Source organism: Puma concolor, chromosome D1 (genome assembly GCF_028749965.1).
Source record: "Puma concolor isolate L17-30 chromosome D1, mPumCon1.1.hap2, whole genome shotgun sequence".
In the NCBI taxonomy this organism is placed as follows: Eukaryota; Metazoa; Chordata; class Mammalia; order Carnivora; family Felidae; genus Puma; species Puma concolor.
This window is the reverse complement of record NC_141676.1, coordinates 14,112,345-14,129,349: the sequence shown is the minus strand read 5'-3', so window position 1 is coordinate 14,129,349 and position 17,005 is coordinate 14,112,345. Positions and strand designations below refer to the sequence as shown.

The window sequence follows — 17,005 nt, the reverse complement described above, 5'->3', positions numbered from 1 at the left end:
ATAAAGACAGTAAAGCCTTGGTTTGCAAGCATAATTCTTTCTGGAAACATGCTTGTATTCCAGAGCACTTGTATATCAAAGTGAATTTCCCCATAAGAAATAATGGAAACTCAGATGACTCATTCCAGAACCCAAAAATATTCATATAAAAATGATTACCATACTGTAACATAATACAAAATAATAAAATACAAAATGTAAAGAAAAATAAACAAATTAACCTGTACTTACTTTTGAAAACCTTTGTGGCTGGTGTGAGGGAGACAAGGGAGGGGAAGGTTATTGTGCAGGATGACATTTCCTATCACTGATGGAATCCCTGCTGTATATTGGCTCAATGGAATCTTTTTCTTTTTGTGCAACTTTAACAATGAACCTATGCAATGACACTTGCTTTTGCCTCCTTTTGAGGATTTCACGGAAATATGGCATTGCCCTGTCATTAAACACATCCATCACTTGCACTGCTACAGCCTCATTCAGGTGGTGCTTTTCTACAAAATTTTGAAGCCTTTCCCACATTTTACAAGTCTCCCTAATCTCATTAGAAGCAAGGGATTCCTCCACCTTTTTCTCCTCCTCCTCTGCAGACGAGATCTCCTCTGTAACCTCTTCTGGTTGCTCCCAGTGCAGATCCATCAGTTCGTCGGTGGTCAGCTCCTGGCCATGTTCCTCCACCAGCTCCTGAATATCGTCCTCATTCACCTCCAGTCCCCTGGTCTTCTCCAAGGACACAATTTCACTGACAACAGGTGGCTCTTATCCATGAGCAAGACCCCTCTAAGACATATCCGAGAACACAATCAGGCCAGTTTTCTCCAAGTAGAACTGAGGGTTCTTGGTGGCCCCATCCCAGGCTTTTTCAATGATCTTGAGGCAGTTCGCAATGTGGAAATGATTTTTCCAAAACTCTCAGAGGGTGAGGTTTGTTCCTTGGGTTGCCTCAAAGCACTGCTGAAATAGTGCTTTGGTATAAAGCTTTTTAAAGTTCAAAATGACCTGCTGATCCATGGGCTGGAGGACTGGAGTGGGGTTGGGAGGAAGGAACTTGACATTAATGAATTGAATTCCTCCAGTAAGACATCATCCAAGTCTGGAGAATGAGCAGGAGCATTATCCATAACCAGCAAGGCTTTGAGCAGCAGATTCATTTCTAAAAGGTATTTCTTCCCTGAAGGACTGAAGACCTCATTGATCCACTCAGCAAACAAGATGGCAATGACCCAAGCCTTGCTGTTGGACCTCCACATCACGTTTAACTGGCTCTTCTGCACCTTGCATTTCTTGAAGCTTCATGGATTCTCAGAATGATACATGAGTCGGGGGTTGACTTTGAAATCCCTGCTTGCCTTAGCACAGAACAAGAGGGTGAGATGGTCTTCCATGGGCTTGTGACCAGGCACTGTATTTTCTTCTTCTGTAAGGTCGGTCCTCTTTGGCATCTTTTTCCAAAAAAGCCCCATCTCATTGCAGTTAAAAACTTGCCCCGGCAGGTAACACTCAGAAACTATGAACTTGTGGAATTCAGTAGCAAACACCTCAGCTGCCTTAGCATCTGAACTGACAGCCTGTCCATGCTTCACAACAATATGGATGCCACCTCTCTAAAATTACCAAACCATCCCCTGCTTGCCTTGAAGTCTTCTTTGTTTTCTGTTGATGTGCGTGGCAGTTTACTCATGAGGTTGGTGCACAAGGCCTTTGCCTTCCTGCAGATAAAGTTCTCAGTCATAGTATCACTTGCCAGTTGCTTCTTGTTCATCCAAACCAGGAGCGACTTTTCTACATCTTCCAGAACACATCAACATTGCTTTAATATTCTCATGACTCCTTTTGTGGCATCTAGCCCCCTTGTTTCTTCTTTCTTCTTTAATATTGTGCAAGTGGTCAACATAGATTTCTTATAAAATCTTGTAATTTCGGCCACTCACATACCTCATTTGTACTTCTCCATGATTTTCTTCTTAACTTCCACCTTGATCTTCTCCTTCTTCTCACCACCTTTCTTTTCAACTTTTTCTGCATGGGGACTATTGTATACTCTTGCACAATTATTGACTACAGTACAGTATTAATAAACTCTTGTCATATACTGTATCTAATATAACTGTCAACAAGGCAGCAGAGGAAAGGGTCTGCAGTCAGCCTGACTTAGAAGGAAGCAAAGCATTCCTAAGCTTACGCTTGTATGGAAAAGCAAAGAACTTCCCATAGGTTCTTTGAAGTGAGAATAAATGCACTAGAGCCAGTTGTGGGCACCTTCCAATGTTCTGAAAAATCACCAATGTTCTGCCAACACCACGGCCTGAGATTGAACATCCAAGCATGGAAGGCGATCACCCACAATCCTACAGCAAGAGATAAAGATAGAGATAGAGATAGAGAGAGAGAGAGACAGGAACCATTGGCTCAATTGTGATCATGTGATGTGTGGCATCACGTACTACTTGTTATGCAAGACATCACTCATTTATCAAGTTAAAATTTATTTAAAATGTTTGCTCTTCTTGGAGAACACTCGCAGAACAGGTTACTTGAAATCCAAGGTTTTACTGTACTGGTAAACTGGACTTGATCCAAATTAAAACAACCTATAAATCTCACTCTTGGATACCCATCCCAAGGGAATGAAAATCTGTGTTCACATAATCATGTTTAAGTGAACATTTACAGATGTTTTACTCTTAATAGTTGAAAACTGGAAAGAACTCAAATGCCTTTCAGTGAATGAATGATTAAATTAATCAATACTGTGCAATACTGCTCAGTAACAAGAAAGGAACAAATGATTTATATACACAAAATACAAGTGAATCTCAAGAGAATACTGGTGAGTTAAAAAATTCATCTAAAAAGATTAAAAATGGTAAGGGCACCTGGGGGTCTCAGTTTGTTGAGCATCCAACTTTGACTCAGGTCATGATCTCACAGTTGGTGGGTTTGAGCACTGCCTCCAGCTTGCTGCTGTCAGCTCAGAGCCTGCCTTGGATCCTCTGCCCCCTCTTTTTCTGCCCCCTTCACATATTCTCTCTCTCTCTCTCCCTCTCTCTCTCTCTCTAAAAAATGAATGAACATTTTTTTTACAAAATTACAAATGGATTTTTTTTTATTTTAGAGAAGGAGCATGAGAGTGTGCATGAGTGGGAGAGGGGCAGAGGGAGAGAGAGAATCTTAAAGCAGACTTCACGCCCAGGGCAGAGCCCCACGCAGGGCTCCCTCCCATGACCCAAAGATCATGACCTGAGCCAGAATCAAGAATGGAACCCTTAACAGATTGAGACCCTCAGGCACCCCACAAATGGTATATTATTTATAAAACATTTTTATAAAAGATAAAAATATAATGATGGAAAAGAGATCATTGGTTACCAGGAATTAGTAACAGTGGCAGAAGTGGAGGTGGGAGGTGTCACTATAAGGGGACAGCTGAATGGAATTTTGTGGCAAGGGAATAGATCTATTTAAGGTTGAGGGTTAACAGAATGGAATCACTGAAATGGTGCAATATGCAGTAAAAGGAAAAAAAGCAAAAATACAAGAGAACGATGAACAGACAGTTGGAAATTTGCAATAAAGTGAGGAATAACAGTAACTAATTTCTCTCCCTTTGGGAAAAGTAAAAACAATAAGAGCCACCAATCAAAGAAGCAGCATCTCATATTTGCATAATGTATTCTTTTGATTCCCTAAAAACTTAAAAATAAGGTCATAGGACGGTGTGTAAACACTTCTCCGCTGCGCTATTCATTTCAAGAGACCATTGTGAAAATGCAGATTCCTGTTGGGATGCCCTATAGATATGATATTTTAATCAAGAGTCCCATGTATACAAAAGGAAAGGTAACCAAGAGTAAAAAAATGGAAGGAAGGAAGGAAGGAAGGAAGGAAGGAAGGAAGGAAGGAAGGAGAAAGGAAGGAAGGAATTCAGAAAGGAAGTCAAAAAGAAAGAAAAGAAAGAGAGAGAGAAAAGACAATAAATACACATTTTCTCTGATAATTAAAGAACAACCTCCAGACATTTTGTTATGCTCACAAATACTTTTGGGATAATCTCCTCAGGGAGAGTCTCAAAAGCTGAAAAAAAAAAGCCATAAATTGCTCTCAATATGCCATGTAAGAAACACAGGAGGGAGTCAAGACAGAGGCTTCATTCCAGGTAAAATGATAGAAGATTTCATGGGGCATCTTATGTTACCAACACCAACAATGATCAAGTGACGTAGGAAAAGTTCGGCTTTAATTCAATAGCAAAGCTGTAGCAACAAGTTGCCGTTTATGTTTTAGTATTTTTTGTTTGGTTGGGGGGATTTTGTTTTGTTCTGTTTTCATTTTTGCTTTTATTACTCCATAATGCCTAAGCAGGAATAGGATGCCTACCCTTTTCTCTTCCTACTGTGCGAGTATTTTTACCTGGATCGACAAACTATTCATGGAAACATCACGCTATTGCTTACAAAATATTCATTTTACAGAATTAATTATATCTCCAATGCAAACCAAAACAGAGATCAAGTGAAGCGTAACTAAAGAGATACTCGTTTTTAAAACTGGACAAAATTAAGAGGCCGCAGGTGCTCCGTCTTTCGTTTTGAGGTCCTTCCAAACTCTTATTTAGTGACCCCAGGCTCTTTTTTGTGACCCTTTCCATACAACTTAAGATTTAGTGATTATTTAAAGAAAAATATAAATATGATTCTTTCCAGATCTCTTGATGAGACAGGAAAGGGAGAGAGGGTATTCTACCTCACGCTGACATGTGAAAAGCATTATTTGGAGACTTGCAGACTTTCAGGTACCCCATTTTATGGTAATGATACGGTGTTCAGCATGTGCTTCAATGTGAATGGAATTTAATGGGAAGCAGATATCATTATCTCAAAGAATACAGTTTAAAAAAATAACAATTGGTATTCAACAAAAATGTTACACTGTGAACAATTTGGTCCTTTCCCTAGAACTCTAAAACTTAGAGAAAAACAAAACAAAATGAAACAAAACGTGTTGATCTTTCCTTACCTTAGAGAAAACTTGGAACATACCAAGTATGCTTTTTCTTAGTCTTTCATATTTTTAAAACGAAACAAAACAAACAAAAGTTAAGATTGATACCACGCCTTATTGAATTTGCAGAAGATATTTTTCTAAAATTACTATCGACTGATACATGCTTCCGTCTTTATGATGGAAGAAAGGTGTGTGCATCAGGGCAAAGCAGGTTATCAGGATGTCACAATATTAGCAGCAATATTTTAAATGAGTTAAGTGCAAATTTTATGTACCCATTTTTTATCTAATGTTTTATTTACACTTGTATGTTTTTATTTTCGTATAGATCAGAGACTGCTGTAAGTATGTAATGTAACTACATTATAATGTATCGATTATGTCACAATGTATGTTTCATTATATCTAGTATCATTTCTATTTTTTTTTCTTAAGGAAGTATTCATACTGGCAATATTTTAAATTTAATACTTCTCTTGCCTTAATCTGCCATCCCCTTCTTACTGTTATATTCCTAATCTGTATATTGTTAGGGATATTTAGTTACATTTTTATTTGGTTAAAACGTATATCTGTGTTTTGTGTTATATTATAGTTTGGAGAAGTTCCTGTGGCCTTAAGGTCTAGAAGAACTTAAAGGAATATCAAAGAATCCATGTATATCTCATCTTTAGTGCATTTAATTCACCTCCATGGGAACTTTAAACAGTTTTTTAAAGTGCAGTGTCTCTTTATCCAAGGGAGTTTTTTTTTATGAATCTTTATTATATGAAAACAATGCCCACGGCTGCTCATTCTCCCAATGGGCCCAGATTTCCTCATCTCTTTGGGTTCTCGCATGATGAAGTGTATTTGATTTGTCACGTGCATGTTAGTACATGACTGTAATTGACATGAAAATGTTCCTTGGGGAAGATTACTTTTTTTAAGAAAATTTATATCAAAAGAAACTTATTTTTATATTTTGTCAAAACAGTTAAGGAAATTAGAAGACAAGTAATTAAAAGAATAGCACCTTGACTGTCCAATATAGTTATGGAGAAAGGGCTCAGGGTAGGGCCTGCATTAAGCTGCATTTGATCGTACTTGACCTATTCTGCACCTGTTCATCCTCATAGCATGGACAAAGAAGATATTTCATAGTCCAGAAGAGTTTACATACAAATATGTGATGAGACCTGCTTTGAGCTAAGTTAGTGCTACCATTAAAAAAAAAAAAAAAAAAAAAAGAAAGAAAAAAAAAACTGGGGCATCTGGGTGGCTCAGTCGGTTAAGTGTCCAACTGTTGATCTTGGCTCAGGTCATGATCTCATAGTTCATGAGTTTGAGCCCCACACAGAGTTCTAGTCCGATGACATGAAGCTTCCTTGGCATTCTGTCTCTTCTTCTCCCTGTCCCTCCTCTATCTCTTCCTGTCTCAAAATAAATAAATAAACTTAAAAAAATAATACAAGCAAACAAACACGACGTACATGATTTTCAAGTAGCATCAGCACAGTGAATCATTCAATTTTCATTTATCCCTCTCAAGAGCCCTACGCAAGGAAGTATTGTTTTGTATATGAGAATAAAGAGTTTTAGCTAAGTTAGATTACTGGCCCAGAGTAACCCTCATATATGCCATCAGTGGAAGTATAACAGACCTTATCTATATAAATCTACCTCCTATATTTATGCCACAAAGACAAATAATTCTGAGCTGTAATCCATTATAGTTTTTTTTTTAATTTATACACGTGCCCACACACACAGTGCCAATTGTGACAACCGTGTCAGCCTGTATCACCTGTAGGTGTAAAGGATTTTATGGGAATATGTATCGAAGTAGTGGGTTCTGTATATTTTTGAGAATTGGGGATTTTAAATTTTTATTGTATTTATTATATAATTGTATAACATAATTGATTATATATTGACGTGTATATTAAGTTATAGTATTAACTACAATTTATAAATGTCGCTGTGTAATTGCAATTATATCAACGACTAATTGAAAACTTTAAAACATTGTACCGTATGGTTTCTTTTTTTTTTTTTTTTTTTAATTTTTTTTTTCACCCTTTCTTTATTTTTGGGACAGAGAGAGACAGAGCATGAACAGGGGAGGGTCAGAGAGAGAGGGAGACACAGAATCGGAAACAGGCTCCAGGCTCTGAGCCATCAGCCCAGAGCCTGACGCGGGGCTCGAACCCACAGACCGCGAGATTGTGACCTGGCTGAAGTCGGACGCCTAACCGACTGCGCCACCCAGGCGCCCCTGTACCGTATGGTTTCTATGTGTTACAGTCAAATTTTTAACATAGTTTTGATTTAAAAAAATTTTCCTGTGTGTACCTATGTCTATATCTATATCTGTATTTATATACGTATATGTTTTTGTATCTACCTATGTACCTATTTTTCTCTCTCTTATTTATCTACTTATCTATCTATACCATCCTGGTCTCTCAAACTTGGCATTATTGCTATTTCTAACTGAATATTGAATATTGCAGGCTGTTTAGAAACAAAACTGACCTCTAATCATCACAAGCCCATAGAGCCCCACCTTCCAGTTGTGACAACCAAAATGTCTTCTAGATATTGATAAAACGACATTCGGTTACAAAAAAATTGCCTCCAGTTGAGGACCACTGACTGTCTATGTTTATGTTATACTAGCCTTGGGGGAGATGGCTGCATTTTCAAATATCTGAAATTGGAAAGTTTGGATGTATTTTATTTACATGAGTTTTGCATACTAAAATTCACCCAGGTGATAGTACATGAAATCTACTGACCATGCTGATATCTCTATCCAGAATAGGTTTCCTGATAAGTCTGCATGGAAACACATAATCTAACAATGATCAATGAATTCATTCTCATGGGAATCACAGACCGTCCTGAGCTGCAGGCTCCATTATTTGGGCTCTTCCTCATCATCTATATGATCTCAGTGGTGGGCAACCTGGGCATGATCATCCTCACCCAGGTGGACTCCAGGCTACAAACACCCATGTACTTCTTCCTCAGACACCTGGCTCTCACCGATCTGGGTTATTCAACAACTGTAGGACCCAAAATGCTGGTCAATTTTGTTGTGGATCAAAATACAATCTCCTATGATTTTTGTGCTATACAGCTCACTTTCTTTCTTGTGTTCATTGTTAGTGAACTTTTTATTCTAACAGCAATGTCCTACGACCGCTATGTGGCCATCTGTCACCCTCTGCGCTATCCAGTCATCATGTCACAAAGGGTGTGTCAGGTGCTGGTGGCCATCCTCTATCTCTACAGCACATTTGTGTCTCTTATAGTCACCATAAAGATTTTTAGTTCGTCCTTCTGTGGCTACAATGTCATTAGTCATTTCTACTGTGACAGTCTCCCCTTGATATCTTTGCTTTGCTCAAATACACATGAAACTGAAATGATTATTCTGATTTTAGCCGGTTTTGATTTGATTTCATCCCTTTTGATAGTTATTGTGTCTTACCTCCTGATCCTTGTAGCCATCGTCAGGATGAACTCAGCTGAGGGTAGACACAAGGCTTTTTCTACCTGCGGGTCCCACCTGACAGTGGCCACAGTGTTTTATGGGACTCTGATATTTATGTATGTGCAACCCGAGTCCAGTCATTCCTTTGACACTGATAAAGTGGCTTCCATATTTTACACCCTTGTTATCCCCATGTTGAATCCCTTGATCTATAGCTTGAGGAACAAGGATGTAAAATATGCAGGACAAAGGATGTGGAAAAAAATATGTATTTTTTTTTTCTTAAAATGCACTGTCTAACATGATTCCTATAAACTAGCTTATGGACTTTAAATTTTTCTCTCTGTGCCTCCGAAGAAAAGAGGAAACACAAATGCGTTCAACATATTTGAAGACAGTTTATAGATTGTCTTATGTATGCTAGGCACGTCTGACTGTTGTAAATTGATTTGTGAGCAAAATAGTAAAAAACGTTGCCTGCCTTCCAAGAGAAAGGTGGATTGTGTATGTAAATCAAGTAAATATTATAGTACAGTAGAATGTGTTAGATGGATATACACACAGAGAGACACATAAACACAAAACTATCAAGTCTTTCTGTGTCTTTCTCACCTATATATTGTAAAAATGCAGTGCCTATGTGTGTGTGTGTGTGTGTGTGTGTGTGTGTAAGTCCTTTCCTTCTGTGTTAGCCTTCAAACTCTTCCCTGGTATGTTTTGGAATTATTTTAATACTGGTTGTTTCTGTGATATCTGATGATTTGAAGTATTGGGTCATAGTAGTGTGCTCAAACACCTTTATTACAAGCATTGAGATTCCCCTTTCTTCTCCTCAATTTATGAGTCTATTGGCTGAACATACTTGGCAATCCAGCAATCTGAGTGGCCCGTGGTTTGTCTCACAAAGCCCCTTTGGTTGATATCTGAGGATATTCAAATTAAGATAAAGTTTTGAGGGCTCCCTAGTTTGTGCTTTTTCCCTCAACTGGTTGTTCTCAGTAATCTGGCTTGTTGGTTTAGTATATTATAATATTGCCTTATCTTTTTTAAGAAAAGTAATTACCCATGTTTAAAAAATATGTTCCACTTGTTTTTGTATCCTTGAGTAAGAGGACTATTCTACAATGAATTAATTGTATTGCTTCTCTTTTCTTGGATTGATGTTTCCCAAAATTTATCAATACTTTTTATGCACCATATGTTAATGGACTATCACCATTTACCTGCATTGATTGATTCTCTTACATGTGGGAAGCAAAGGGAAATGAACAATCCTGTTTTTGCACTCTGCCGTACTTCCTTTTTTTTAGTATTTATTTATTTTTTGACAGAGAGAGAGAGAAAGAGAGAGAGAGAGACAGAGCATGAGCAGGGGAGGGTCAGAGAGAGAGGGAAACACAGAATCTGAAGCAGGCTCCAGGCTCTGAGCTGTCAGCACAGAGCCTGAAGCGGGCCTCGAACTCACAGACTGTGAGATCATGACCTGAGCCGAAGTTGGCTGCTTAACCAACTGAGCCACCCAGGCGCCCCAAACTCTGTCATACTTCTAAGGTGAATGAGGATGGATACATGGCAAGGACACACAGATCTTGCCTCTCATGCATAGGTAATCTATGTCACTCCACACTTTCCCATGTGCTTATTTTTAATTTCCCCTTTGCCTACTTTTATTCTTCTTAGTATTTCTGGGATTTTACTGAAATTAGGAGTTAATGATAGTTGCTTTGGTCACCATGATGCAATAAAGTCTCTGTTTAGCCAATGGACATTGAATAAAATAATTCATTGGAATAAAATTTAAGAAGTGCATGATCATGGCACTTGCTCTGATAAGCATTGGGTGTTATATGTGAGTGATGAATCACTAAATTCTACTCCTGCAACCAATATTACCCTATATATTAAGTAGCTAGGATTTTAATAAAAACTTGAACCAAAATTTTTAAAAAGTAAAAAAAAAAAGGAAAAGTACATAATGCAAAACAATCAAGATGCCCTTCCGTAAGTATATGGGTAAGTAAACCATGACACATGCAGACAATGGAATATTATTCAGCACTAAAAAGAAATGATCTATCAAGTCACAGAAAGATATGGTGCAACCATAAATGACTGTTGCTAAGTAAAAGAAGCCAATCTGAAAACACTACTTACAGTATGATTCCAGCTCTACGACACTCTGAAAAAAGGCATAACTATGAAGACAGTACAAAGATCAGTGGTTGCCAGGAGTTAGGGAAGAAGAAGGGATGAATAGAGGAAGAGAGAAAAACTTTAGGGCAGTAAAACTATTTTGTATGAAAGTATAATGGCGGATACGAGATGTTATAGATTTGTCTGAAGCAATATAAAAGTACAACCCCAAGGATGATTTGTAATATAAATGATAGAGTTTCAGTGAAAATGATGTATCAGTGTAGGTTCATCAAATGTAACAACTGTACCTCTCTACAGGGGAATGTGGATAATGGGACATGGGGAGGCTATGCATTTGTTGGGACAGAGAATATATGAGAAATCTCTGTACCCTCTTAAGTTTACACTAAACCTAAAACTTCTCATAAAAAATAAAGTCTCAAAATAGAAAAAAACTATATTGCATAATACAGTATCATGTGAGGATCAATTTTATCAAACTGTTGATGTCCTTAAAAGGAATCTTTGTGATGGTCATAAAGACTTGTAGGTAATATTATCTCATCTTTGGGTACTGTATGACAGGCATTCTTCACGTCTTGAATTTTGTCCTCACAACAGCTCTGTGAGATAGATTGTATTAGAATTTTTATTTTTTAATTTATAAAATGGTGATTCAGAGGGGTTAAGTAAGCTGTCAGAGTCCACAACTCATTAGGTGTTAGAACCAGGCTTCAAAGCTGGGTGGTCTAGTTCATTACTAAGGTTTCATGCCCTTAAGACGTACCCTTTATTGTCTCTTAATGTCATTTTTATGTTTCACTGATGTCATCCCAGAGATGACAGAGAGTAAAATTTCCCGTAAGCTGATGTCAGACTAGAAAAGGAGAAATAGCAGAGAGATTCATAAAATAATGGAAGCCACGTCTGCACAGAAAAAGAATTCAAGAACGATAAAATCAGTTAATTATAAATAAATGAACTGACTCACAGTAATTAATTAATTAATTAATCAGGCATTTGGGGTTTTTTTAAATGTTTATTCATTTTGAGAGAGAGAGAGTGAGAGAGAGAAAGAGGGGGGAGGGGCAGAGAGAGGGGAAGTAAAAGAATCCCAAGCAGTCTCCACTGTCAGGCCCAGACCCCAATGCAGGAGTCAATGTCACAAAACCGTGCGATTATGACCTGAGCCAAAATCAAGAGTTGGATGTTTAACTGATTGAGCCACCCAGTCGCTCCTAATCAGGCATCTCGTAAGGGTGATTTTGCTCAAATAGACAGCCATAACAAAGTGAATGCAGGACAAAGCCTGAGCAAATCTCTAATAAATTGGAGGAGGGCAAGAATTAGCATTAAGTTATCAGAAACATCCTGAAAAGAAATAAACAAGGAGGTTTATATTTTTATATTTATGTTCAAAGTTTGACTCCTTTTGAGAAATAAAAGGTAAGGAGAAGCAGAATTACAAAAAAAAAAAAGCCAAATGTCATTGTTAGTGACTTGTAGTAGGAATTCTGCCAGGGACACTATAAGAGATAGATACTCTTTCCAAAAAAAAAAAAAAGTTGGGGGGGGTGGGGGAGGCCTGTAAGGGGACTATTTATTCTCAATCATCTTCTACTCCTTAGGCTTTGCTGAAATTTTATCCAAGCTTCACTCATTTGGAAAATTAACATAAGGTCAAGAGAATATATTGACTCTGATGTTGTTGTGCAACAGAGCTAGTGAAAAGCCATGAAGTTCAACAGTCCATCACTTTTTTTTTTTAATGAAAAACATGGCCCTCTTTCTTGAGCCATGATCTGTTGAGTGACCCATTAAATGCATGGGAAAAACATTCCTAAATGATATAATGGAGAAAGGTAGAGCATTACCTGCAGTTGTGAAGGCTGGGCACCATGTTATTTTAGGGTGTGCCATTCATATAGACTAAGATGTGAAAAACACCTCCCCAATGAAGTAGAATGCATTGGATATTGCCCTGATTCATGTTAACACCCAAAGGCTGTTCAGCACAGTGGTGACGCAGATAAAAAGAACAAGCTATAACTTTATCCACCTCATGAAAAAAAAAAAAAAAAAAACTTTATCAGTCAACCTACACAGTTTGTCATCAAAAGAGCTCCTGAAAATATGAGAAAGAGAGAGAGGGAGAGAGAGAGAGATAACTGAGAATCTTGCGTATGAAAGTTAAATGATATTATATTTGGAATAAGGAACGATCTATGATTCATTAAATATCTAATGACCTACAATAATCATAGTATTCCCAGATGTCAAATTGTATCTGCATATGATTTCTTAATTAGAGGAAGGCACCACTGGGAAAGAAGGATGTGGGAATTGACAACTGGTGCCACGTGTATCTCAGAATTCCCTGGAGAAAGAGGAACCACTTGGAGAGCTGAACAGGAATGCTATGAGGTAGAGAAATCTCAGAAGTCATATTACAGGAGAAACTCTATTCTAATTTCTAGTATGTGTGAGTGACTCCCTGGAAGGCACGAAGGGTGTGCCTTCCTATTCCTTACTGTGTTATATTTCAGCAGAAATTCATATTATATTTACACTCAGTCTTACCTTGATTGTTTCTTTCATGATAAGGATTAAAATACTTTGGATGATATTCTTTAAATCTCAACAAACTTTCATCAAATAGCACATGAAATAAAATAATAACAAAATATACGGTCAGAGGTATCTGCCTATTTATATAATGCACAGCTCAAAATAATAGAAATCAGTCAACCATAGAGTAGACAAAGTAAAAATTCAGATTTTGTTCTGTCATAGAAAATTTTGGCATTATTATTATTGTTGTTGTTATTAATTATTATTATTTAAAGTTTTTTTTATTTATTTTGAGAGAGATTATTAGTATTATTATTATTATTATTTAAAGTTTATTTATTTATTTTGAGAGAGAGAGAGGGAGAGAGAGACCATGAGCAGGGGAGAGACAGAGAGAGAGGGAGAGAGATAATCCCCAGCAAGCTCCACACTGTCAGTGCAGAGCACAACGTGAGACACAAAACCATGAACCATGAGATCATGACCTGATCCAAAATCAAGATTCAGATGTTTAACCAACAGAGCCACCCAAGCACCCCTGAAAATGTTGGTATTTTTAAAAGTTACCTCTTCATAAAATTTTTCCTTGGTCATCACAGTGCACCTTGATTCCATAGAAATTAGAGATTTATTTTCAAAAAATTGATTTAGAAATAGAACATTATAAAGATTTCTTTCAAGTTTTAATTTTTTACAAAGTCATTAAACTTTCACATGTTTTGTCTACCATAAAGAATTTAATACCTATTAGATAAATGTGATTTCTGTCTCTTGCAAGGTGGATTATACATAGATTAACCTCCTGATTTCAGATCTAGTAATAGTCACACAAATGGACTTTCTTCCCCTTGTCGCTATTTTTGTTTTTATAGCAGTCTCATTGAGACATAATTTACAAGCCATACAATTCACCCATTCCAAGTGTACAATTCAATGATTATAGGATATTCACAGAGTTGTACAACCAACACCACAATCAATTTTAGGACATTTTCATTACCCCAGAAAGAGACCTCGTGCCTGTTAGTACTTAGTAGTTACTCCTCATTCTTCATCAACACCTCCAAACCCCAGCCTCAAGCAACCAACAATCTCTTTCCTGCCTCCCTGATTTCATCCATTGGGGCATTTCCTGTAAGTGTATTTATACAATATGTGTACCTTTGGGTCTGATGTCTTTCACAGATCTGAAACTTGAACAGTTTTATATTATAAGTCAACGAATCATCTTTTATCTTGTCTGTTTAATAACCTTTCTCTGATAGTGCTTAGCAGAGGAAGGAGGAACTGCCTCATGACTGCCAGAGGGAAAAAAGAAGCCCAGATTCCCCACTCGGTCTCTGTTGACGTCTCTGGTTTTCAGTAGCTCTTTCGATGACAAACTGTATAGGTTGATCTGTGAAGGTTCTTTTCATGGGGTTGATAGATATTCCTGAGTTGTACCGTGTTCCTTTTATTTGTCTAATCACTGCGGTCAGCAGCCTTTGGATGTTTACATGAATCGGGACAACACTCAATATATTGTACGGGCATACCTTGGAGATAGTGCAGATTACTGCCACATTAAAGCCAGTGTTACAATAAAGCTGTATCACACTAAATCGAGAGAAACAAATGTTTTGATTCCCCAGTGCCTATATAAGTTGTGTTTACACTATACTAGTAAGTATGCAATAGCATTATGTCTAAAAAACAATGTACATATCTCAATTTCAAAAAATGCACTAACCATTATCATCTGAGCTTCCAGAAAGTCGTAATCTTTTTGGTAATGGAGAGTGTTGCCTCCATGTTGGTCGCTGCTGACTGATGGGGTGGTGTTGCTGAAGGCTGGAGTGGCTGAGGCAATTTTTTTAAAGCAAGATGACAATGAAATTCACTGCCTCAATTGATTCTTTCTTTCTCAGATGAATTTCTCTGTAGCATGTGATTCTTTTTGGTAGCATTTTACCCACAGTAAAACTACTTTAAAATTGGAGTAGATCCTCTCAAACCCTGACCTGACTTTATCAACTACATTTATCTAATATTCTAAATCCATTGTTGCCCTTCCAATAATCTTCACAACATATTTACCAGGAATAGATGCCATATCAAGAAACCACTTTCTTTGTTCATCCAGAAGAAGCAACTCTTCATCCAATACTGAGGACGGGAGGAGTTGTAGTAGGATGAGGCAATCCAAAAGGAAATGCTGACCGGATACAGTTCCTTGTCCTTCTTCCTTCTGCAGTTAGCCAACATTTCTCTATTCGACCCACCTCACCTCCATTAACTTTTTTTTATGAGATTGCAGCAGTTCAAATATAATGATAATGAAAAAGTCTGAAATATTGTGAGATTACCAAAATGCAACACAGACACAAAATGAGCAGAGGCTGTTGGAAACATAGTGCCAATACACTGCTCAATGCAGGGTTGCCATAAACCTTTGAGTTGTAAAAAAAAAAAAGTAGTATTTGCAAAGTGCAATAAAGTGAAATGCAATAAAATGAGTTATGCATGTTCTGTATAGGCATTGACATTATGCATTATTAATAATATTACAACTATGATAATTATTATTACATTGTTGGAAATAACTTTATAGCATTGGCTTATTATCCCTCTGAATGATTGTAGTATATATTTTAAATTCATAATTCCTGGGGTTTTTCCCTGTTTATGGAGAGAGATTTTTGTTAACTAGTTGAATATGCCTGGCTTGTCAGTTATGAACTAGCAAAAATAAAATCATTGGAATATATTTTCAAATGACTCATGGGCTTTGAGAATCCCAGATTGCATCTACTGACCTTCACAGTAGTAGAACTCAAAAATACATTGAAGAACCTGGGTGGCTTAGTTGGTTAAGCATCCAACGTTGGCTTAGATCATGATCTCAAAATTTATGAGTTTGAACATGGCATTGGGCTCTCTGCTGTCAGCACAGAACATGCCTTGGATCCCTTGTCCCTCTTTTTCCCTGTCCCTCCATCACTTGCACTTTCTTTCTCAAAAATAAATAAACATTGGGGTGCCTGGGTGGCTCAGTCGGTTAAGCATCCGACTTTGGCTCAGGTCATGATCTCATGGTTTGTGAGTTCAAGCCCTGCGTTGGGTTCTGTGCTGACAGCTCAGAGCCTGGAGCCTGCTTCAGATTCTGTGTCTCCTTCTCTCTCTGCCCCTCCCCAACTTGTACTCTGTCTCTCTATGTCTCTCAAAAAATAAATAAATGTAAAAAAATTTTAAATAAAAAAATTAACATTAAAAAGAAATGTTTAAAGAACTCAAAAATACACAAAATTGTACTTAATTTAATGTGAATGCAAATATATTTCCCTCAGATTTATTTTTGTTTGTTAATGGTAAAGGCTGGTATTATTAAATGAAGGAAAACTATCGAATCACTGAGTACTTACCGAACTAAGCCAGTAAGTGCGTGTCAAATTACAGAACCTGATTTTTAAATGTATTCAATGGAATTTTTCTAAATTGTAAGATTCCAGTATGTGAAGTATTTTCTTGGCATTTTCGTTTTGTTTTAAATCTTGAATGAAGAAAAAGAGGATACTTAAAAAGAGAGAAGGTTTTGAATTTACTAAATTACTCTTGTTTAAATTTTTTAATGTTTTATTTATTTTTGAGAGAGATAGAGCATGAGTGGGGGAGGGGCGGAGACAGACAGACAGAGAGAGAGAGAGAGAGAGAGAGAGAGAATCTGAAACAGGCTCCAGGCTCGGAGCTGTCAGTACAGAGCCCGATGAGGAGCTTGAACTCGGGAACAACAAGATCATGACCTAGGCTGAAGTCAAACGCTTAGCCACCTGAGCC

At 37.4% G+C, this 17,005-nt stretch overlaps 1 protein-coding gene across 1 annotated transcript; it reads left to right on the top strand.

Annotated features, from left to right (window-relative positions):
- The first annotated feature begins 7,816 nt into the window (after positions 1–7,816).
- LOC112865138 (olfactory receptor 8K3-like) lies at positions 7,817–8,785 on the top strand. The gene has a single exon (XM_025928180.2). The coding sequence runs from the start codon at positions 7,829–7,831 to the stop codon at positions 8,783–8,785; it is 957 nt and encodes a 318-aa protein (XP_025783965.2). The 5' UTR covers positions 7,817–7,828.
- Positions 8,786–17,005: the final 8,220 nt, after the last annotated feature.

What these genes read in the sequence shown, in the direction of transcription:
- LOC112865138 (XM_025928180.2), top strand. Translation starts at nt 7,829, where the DNA reads ATGGAAACACATAATCTAACAATGATCAATGAATTCATTCTCATGGGA.